We start from the raw sequence: 8572 nt of genomic DNA, 5'->3' as shown, positions 1-8572 counted from the left end.
AAAGGTGGCTTTTAATAAGCTATAGGACTTTGACAGGTGCTCTTGAATGCAGATTTCTGATAACTTTGGAGATTATGATATTAGAATAGAGGAAAAACTTTCAAAACTCTCATAGAGAGCTGGAATGTTAATAAATATCAATCAGAACAGGAGTTAACTGCATGGACTGAACTAATAAAAAACTGAAGTTTTTTTTTTTTTTTTTTTTTTTTTTTACTTTTTGCTCAAAATGTTGCTGATCCTTTGTTTTTCAGAGTCAAGGAAACATTTCAGCTATTTACAGCTTTTAACAATTGAATAAAGTATAATCTCATGGACAAAATTTGGAGCATATTTTTTTCTCTCTACCTGATTTCTCCAGAATTTGGAGACTATTTGTGAGTATTGCATAAGTGCAATAAGAATCTCTTTTGATTTATAACAGGACACAACTGAAGAAACTGGTTATTTTACCAAGGCTTTGACTGGAATGATGTGCTTTCCTTTAATGAATCAAACTTGACTTATAGAGCCAGTAAAAACCCCTTGGGAAAACTGGACTCATACCTTGTCTACACAGTCCCTGTACAGGGTTCCTGACCTGTGTTAAGTAAAGAATGTCACTTTCTGACAGCCCAGCAGCCCTAAGTTATATTGGTACCTCAAGAGGAGAGTAATTTACCCAACTCATATTGATTTGATGGCACAAACCCATGACTGGGGCTCAGCTCTAAAAAATAGTCTTGTCTAAGATTCCTTTTGTGGAACAAAGTTCCATCAAAGCCAACTTAAAAGCCTATATAAATAAAAACTAAATAAATATAAAATAAAATACATTAAAAAATAAAATAAAATAAAAAATAATTATTCTTGATGCACTTTATACAAATAATCAGGCCAAATATAAGACTAAAACTTATTTTTATAAACAAATCGGTCCTATTATGATTTGTCTTTAGTACAAATGGGCAACTGGAGAGACAAAAATATATTTCTTCTTCTTTTTTTTTAAATCCTGCCACAATATTTTTAATTACGTACAAAGGTCTGACATGGCACCCAGGGACCCATTTCACCCACTGCTCTGTTTGGCCGCCAGTCTTTTGTCTCTCTCTTCAGCAATGGTGAGGCAGATACCCTTTCCTCGGGGAAGAGAAATCCATGGTTTGTTGCCCTTGCCAATAACAAAAATGTTGGAAAGTTGAGTGGCAAAGCTGTTGCCATTGGCATCTTTCACGTGAACCACGTCAAAAGATCCAGGATGCCTCTCTCTGTTGGTGATCACACCAATTCTTCCCAGGTTAGCACCTCCAGTCACCATACACAGGTTACCAGTGTCGAACTTGATGAAATCAGTAATCTTGCCAGTCTCCAAATCAATCTGAATGGTATCATTCACCTTGATGAGGGGATCGGGGTAGTGGATGGTGCGGGCATCATGAGTCACCAGATGAGGGATTCCTTTTGTGCCCACAAAGATCTTTCTCACTTTGCATAACTTGTACTTGGCCTCCTCAGGTGTAATACGATGTACAGCAAAGCGACCCTTGGTGTCATAGATCAGACGGAAATTCTCTCCCGTCTTGTCAATGCTGATGACATCCATGAATCCAGCAGGGTAGGTTATATCAGTTCGGACCTTGCCATCGATCTTAATGAACTGCTGCATGCAAATCTTCTTTACTTCATCTCCTGTCAGGGCATACTTCAGTCTGTTCCTTAGGAAAATGATGAGGGGGAGACACTCTCTCAACTTGTGGGGACCGGTGGATGGACTAGGAGCAAACACACCAGTCAATTTATGCAGCATCCAATGCTTTGGAGCTGCTACCCACTTCAGATGCTTCTTGGCACCACGAGCCATGGCTGCGTTAGGCAAGGAAAGAGACAAAAATATATTTCAAACACTACACTTGTCATTAGATTCTAGTCTCATTAGTTGTTTTTAAGTTTTTTTCCTGCAATTTATACTAACCCTGCTTAGTTCTATGAATCAACCAGTGATCTCTGGCTGCTACTCAGAAGAAACAAGAGGAATGGGTAATGTACAAACTCTGGATCAATATTCTAATTCTGGGCACATGTTAGAATCAGCTAGCAACCCCGTATCACCTTAGTTCCAACAGTTGCCCAGTTCATGGAAAACCTTCTTATTTAGTTTACTTGAAATAATTTTGCTTTAGGGTTGTGGAATATATTGCTGTTGTACTCTTTGTGTAGGCATGCAGAATAAGTTTACTCAATATTTTCTTAAATGCTTATTAATCTTTCAGATATCACATTTTTTTGGAACTCAAGAGTTATGAATGACCCTTGCCATATCAACACTTTCTGACAGAGCTACCTCTGAACCCTGAATGCAAGATACCCAATAGTTAGGCAGGAATATCATCACCCCTAATCAGCCTGAAGAAGTTACAGAAGATGGATCTTCAACTACCTACAACCCTTAGGATTACAATTCTCTTATATAAGGGAGGAGGGAAACATAAGAGACATTTGAACCAGAGCAACTCCATCTTCTTGAGGCAGAAGAATCGCTTGAACCTAGGATGTGGAGGTTGCAGTAAGCCAAGATCACACCACGGCACTCCAGCCTGGGGGACACAGTGAGACTGTCTCAAAAAAAAAAAAAAAAAAAAAAAAGAAAGAAAGAAAGAAAAGACAAATCAGTAGCATTTCTATATCCCAACAGCAAACAATATGAAAAAGAAATCAGGAAAGTAATCCCATTTACAACAGCTACAAATAAAATGAAATACCCAGGAATTAACTTTATCAAATAAGTGAAAGATCTCTACAATGAATGCTACAAAACATTGATGAAAAAAATTGAAGAGGACACAAAGAAAGGAAATATATTCTATGTTCATGGAATGGAAGAATCAATATTGTTAAAATGTTCATACTATCCAAAGCAATCTACAGATTCAAAATACCAATCTCTATCAAAATACCCATGACATTCTTTGCGGAAATTGAAAAAAATAATAAAATTTATATGGAACCACAAAAGACCCAGAATAACCAGAGCCATCCTGAGAAAAAGGAACAAAACAGGAGGAATCTCATTACCTGACATCAGATTATACTACAGAGCTATAGTCACCAAAACAGCATGGCAATAGCATAAAAACAGACACATAAACCAATGGAAGAGAAAAGATAACCCAGAAACAAATCCACACACCTACAATGAATTCATTTTTCAAAAATTATTATACTTTAAGTTCTAGGGTACATGTGCACAATGTGCAGGTTTGTTGCATATGTATATATGTGCCATGTTGGTGTGCTGCACCTGTCAACTCGTCATTTACATTAAGTATATCTCCCAATGCTATCCCTCCCCCCTCCACCCACCCCATGACATGCCCCGGTGTGTGACGTTCCCCACCCTGTGTCCAAGTGTTCTTGTTGTTCAATTCCCATCTATGAGTGAGAGCATGTGGTGTTTGGTTTTCTGTCCTTGCAATAGTTTGCTCAGAATGGTTTCCAGCTTCATCCATGTCCCTACAAAGGACATGAACTCATCTTTTTTATGGCTGCATAGTATTCCATGGTATATATGTGCCACATTTTCTTAATCCAGTCTATCATTGATGGACATTTGGGTTGGTTCCAAGTCTTTGCTATTGTGAATAGTGCTGCAATAAACATATGTGTGCATGTGTCTTTATAGCAGCATGATTTATAATCCTTTGGGTATATGGCCAGTAATGGAATGGCTGGGTCAAATGGTATTTCTAGTTCTAGATCCTTGAGGAATCGCCACACTGTCTTCCACAATGGTTAAACTAGCTTACAGTCCCACCAACAGTGTAAAAGCGAATGAAGTCATTTTCAACAAAAGTGCCAAGAGCATATATTGGGGAAAGAACAGTCTCTTTAATAAATAGGATGGGAAAACTGGATATCCATATGCAAAAGAATGAATCTAGACCCCTATCTCTTGCCATATACAAAAATAAAATCAAAAAGAATGAACGACTTAAACCTAAGACCTAAAACTATGAAACTACTAAAAGCAAACACTGGGGAGGCCAGCAGCCATGAGTCAGGGTTAGAGTGGTCTGTGCTCTAGCTGGCCAAAAAAAGAGAGAGAGAGAGAGAGACAGCAGAAGATATTGGAGAAACTCTCCAGGAAATTGGTGTGGGCAAAGATTTCTTTTTTTTTTTTTTTCTTCTTTTTTTTTTTTTTTTTTTTTTTTTTTGAGACAGAGTCTCGCTCTGTTGTCCAGGCTAGAGTGCAGTGGCCGGATCTCAGCTCACTGCAAGCTCCGCCTTCTGGGTTCACGCCATTCTCCTGCCTCAGCCTCCCGAGTAGCTGGGACTACAGGTGCCCCCCACCTCGCCTGGCTAGTTTTTTGTATTTTTTTAGTAGAGACAGAGTTTCGCCCTGTTAGCCAGGATGGTCTCGATCTCCTGCCCTCGTGATCTGCCCACCTCGGCCTCCCAAAGTGCTGGGATTACAGGCTTGAGCCACCGCGCCCGGCCGGCAAAGATTTCTTGAGTAATAACCCACAAGCACAGGCAACCCACGCAAAAATGGACAAATGGGATCACATCAAGTTAAAAAGCTTCTGCACAGAAAAAGAAACAAGCAACAAAGTGAAGAGACAATCCACAGAATGAGAGAAAATATTTGCAAACTATCCATCTGACAAAGGATTAATAACCAGAATTCATAAGGAGCTGAAACAACTCTATGGGGAAAAATCTAATAATCTAATTTAAAAAATCGATTTATAAAAAATCTAATAATCTCACAGCAAGAGTTCTGAGTAGACATTTCTCAAAATAAGACGTACAAATGGCAAACAGGTATATGAAAAGGTGCTCCACTTCACTGAGCATCAAAGAAATGCAATTCAAAACTGCAATGAGATATCATCTTACCCCAGTTAAAATGGATTTTATCCAAAAGTTAGACAACAACAAATCCCGAGGAGGAGGTGGAGAAAAAGAAACCCTCATACACTGTTGGCAGGAATGTAAATTAGTACAGCCACTATGAAGAACAGTTTGGAGGTTCCTCGAAAAACTAAAAACAGAGCTACCATAAAATCCAGTAATCCCACTGTTAGTTACATACCCCCCCAAAAAAGGAAATTAGTGTATCAAAAAGATGCCTGCACTTCCATGTTTTTTGCAGCACTATTCACCATAGCCAAGATTTAGAAGTAACCTAAGTGTCCATCAACAGATGAGTGAATAAGTAAAATATGGTACATACACACAATGGAATAATATTCAGCCATAAAAAAGAATGAGATCTTGTCATTTGCAAGAACATGGATGGAACAACATGTATGGATCATTATGCTAAGTGAAATAAGCCAGGCACAGAAAGACAAATATCGCATGTTCTGACTTATTTGTGAGAGCTAAAAATTAAAACAATTAAACTCATGGAAACAGTACAAAGATGGTTACCAGAGGCTGGGAAGAGTAGTGAGGGGGTGAGAGGGAAGTGGGAATGGTTAATGGGTACCAAAAAAATAGTTAGAAAGAATGAGTAAGACCTAATATTTGCTAGCACAACACGGTAACTATAGTCAAAAATAATTTAATTGTACATTTTTAAATAGCCGAAATAATATAATTGGATTGTTGGTAACACAAAAAATGATTGTTGAAGTGATGGATATCCCATTTACCCTGATGTAATTATCATGCATTGCATGCCTGTATCAAATATCTTATGTAACCCACAAATATATACACCTACTATGTACCCACAATATTTTAAAAACTTTTTTAATTAGTATAACCACTATGGAGAATGGTTTGGAGATTTTAAAAAACTGAAAATAGAACTTTTATACGATCCAGCAATCCCACTGCTAGGTTATACTCAAAAGAAAGGAAATCAGGATATCAAAGAGATATCTGCACTCCCATGTTTATTGCAGCACTATTCACAATAGCCAAGATTTGGAAGCAACCTTAGTGTCTATCAACAGACAGATGGATAAAGCAAATGTGGGGCTAAGGCTAGGGGAATCACTTGAGCCCAGGAGTTCAAGACTAGCCCTGGCAACATTGCACAACCTTGTCACTACAAAAAAAAATTGAAAAAATTAGCCAGCCATAGTAGTATGCACCTCTAGTCCCATCTACTTAAGATGCTGAGGAGGGAGGAACACCTGAGCCCAGGAAGTCAAGACTGCAGTAGTCCTTTTTCACACCACTGCACTCCAGCCTGGGGGAGAGAGAAAGACCCTGTCAAAAAAAAAAAAAAAAAGAGGAAAAAAAAATGTAGTGTGTGTGTGTATATATATATATATATATATATAAAATGGGGTACAATTCAGCCATTAAAAAATGAATGAGATTCTGTCATTTGCAACAACATGGATGGACCTGAAAGTCATTATGTTAAATGAAACAAGCCAGGCACAGAAAAACAAATTTTGCATATTCTCACTTATTTGTGGGAGCTAAAAATTAAAACAATTGAATTTATGAAGACAGAGAGTAGAACAATGGTTACCAGAGGCTGGGAAGGGTAGCTGCAGGTCGGGGGAGGAAATGGGGATGGTTAATGGTACAAAACTATAATTAGATAGAATGAATAAGATCTAATATTTGATAGCACAACAGAGTGACTACAGTCAACAACTTATTGTACGTTAAAAATAACAAAGAGTATAATTGAATTGTTTGTAACACAAAGAAAGGATAAGCACTCAAGGCGATGGACACCTCATTTACCCTGATGTGATTGTTATGCATTGTATGCCTGTATCAAAATATCTCATGTACCCTGTAAATATATATACCCACTATGTACCCATAAAAATTAAAAATTAAAAAAAGGGGGAGAGAACACCAGGTGAGATGCCCAGCCATGGTGATGGAGCACAAGGACTCAGGGCTCAGGAGGAAGAGCTCCTGAAAAGGAAATTCCTGCCTCTTTCAGGGTTGAATTCAAGGCCTCTGCCATTTAATGCATCTCACATGATATAGGGGGATTATAATTAAACTGCACATTGCATCAAAGGAATTGCCAATGGTAAGGTTGTGAGAAGACAACAATTAATGATGAATTTGGTTTGGCTGTAAAACACTAATTTTTTAGTGACTAATTTCAGTCACTTTCATAAACTACTAAACATTGAAGTATAAATACTGTTTAGCATAGCAATAATTATGCACACAACTGGAGAATACACTTGGAAATATATAATTAATTTAAAATGTCATAATAATTAAAGGAGCTTTTCAGTATTTAGCCAAATTCCTTATACTGGATAGGCAGTTACTAGTCTGAGCTAAGTCTGCTTGATTCTCTGTCATAACAAATTTAACAACCCTAACACATTTCTTCATGTCAATCAATCAACAAACACTGAGAACTTCCTTTGCAAAATGGCTATGCTAGGCATTATGGTTGATATAAAGAAGAAAGTTTACTTATGGAGTTTACGATCTGGCTGGATGTTATATACTTAAACAAAAATAATATAAAATAGAAAGAAAGCTGTAAGAGTGAATAACGGGTACAAACAAGCAAAGACATATTTATAGGATTGTCATTTGTATCAGGTAAACAGAGAAACAGGTAATTTTATGGATGAAGCAAGGATGTCTAATCTCAGAGCAAGCAGATATGTCTAAATAATATAAAAGTAAATGTTGAGGTAGTAACAACCATTGGCTTGCAGCCAATCCCTGTACAGAGTCATGATGGCAGCGTTAATCCACATATTCAGACTCGCGTGCTCCTAGATGACACCTCAGAACCATGATGGGACATTCAGGCATGCCTAAACTGAATGTTTGAAAACGCATTACAAAAAAGAAAAAAAAATGGATGTAAATCGTGTTGTGGCTCAAGGGAAGCCATGATAAAATCCAGTAAAAGACTTGTAACTTTCTCCCTAGTCAAGAAGGCGATCATGTCCATAGCTTACCATCTTGGTCAGGCAGAGACAAGTGGTAAGCACAAATATTTGATCCTCCTATCAAAGTGGTTAAGGAGACCATGACTCCTCTCATGGGTTGGCTAGAGGGCAAAGGGAAGTATCAGGCTGTCGTTCCACAATTACCCTGTCTGAAAACAGAATCTTTGCCTTACAGAATTGAAGTTACCCTTCCAGAGAATCTGAGAAAAGTCTTCAGAAAGGAAAGTGAGGCATGATGTGAGGTATGAATAACTAAGAGCATGTGGAATTCTACAAGGCGGAAAGAGGAGTCAAAATACAGATGTGACCTCCAGGGCTCTGTTTGACTCTTATTAAGACATTACCCGCTCTCTTCTACTAACCCAAACCACCTCCTGCCTCACCACTACAGTCTGCAGGGATAAGCCCAGCTTAGCCTCTATTTCTTTGTTTATGTGAACCAGCACCAGAAGTACAAGCTCCCTAGGTCAATGTTCAACACCTAGACCCCTCTTCCTTTATGGCTCTAATCTGACCCAATTTCCCACCCTCCCAGCTCTCTACTACTCCAAATTCTCTCTATTCTGCCCTTTGAGTCTCAAGGCTTGCAATCAGCAAAGTCTCTTTTATCTTTAAACTTTTCTTTGAATCTCTGGTTTTCAAAGTGTGGGCCGGGATCAACAGCATCACATCATTTGAGAATT

General features: G+C 38.2%; 1 protein-coding gene across 1 annotated transcript; it reads right to left on the bottom strand.

The window, feature by feature from the left end:
* Positions 1–988: 988 nt before the first annotated feature.
* LOC111543612 (40S ribosomal protein S4, X isoform-like) lies at positions 989–1860 on the bottom strand. Its single transcript, XM_023213598.2, has one exon. The coding sequence runs from the start codon at positions 1841–1843 to the stop codon at positions 1052–1054; it is 792 nt and encodes a 263-aa protein (XP_023069366.1). The 5' UTR covers positions 1844–1860; the 3' UTR covers positions 989–1051.
* Between the last annotated feature and the right edge of the window lie 6712 nt (positions 1861–8572).

The sequence above is a fragment of the Piliocolobus tephrosceles genome, chromosome 2 (assembly GCF_002776525.5).
Source record: "Piliocolobus tephrosceles isolate RC106 chromosome 2, ASM277652v3, whole genome shotgun sequence".
NCBI classification, from domain to species: Eukaryota; Metazoa; Chordata; class Mammalia; order Primates; family Cercopithecidae; genus Piliocolobus; species Piliocolobus tephrosceles.
This window is presented reverse-complemented; position numbering and strand designations above follow the sequence as displayed.

Bases quoted from the DNA above. Each gene is read 5' to 3' on its own strand.
- LOC111543612 (XM_023213598.2), bottom strand. From the start codon at position 1,843: ATGGCTCGTGGTGCCAAGAAGCATCTGAAGTGGGTAGCAGCTCCAAAG.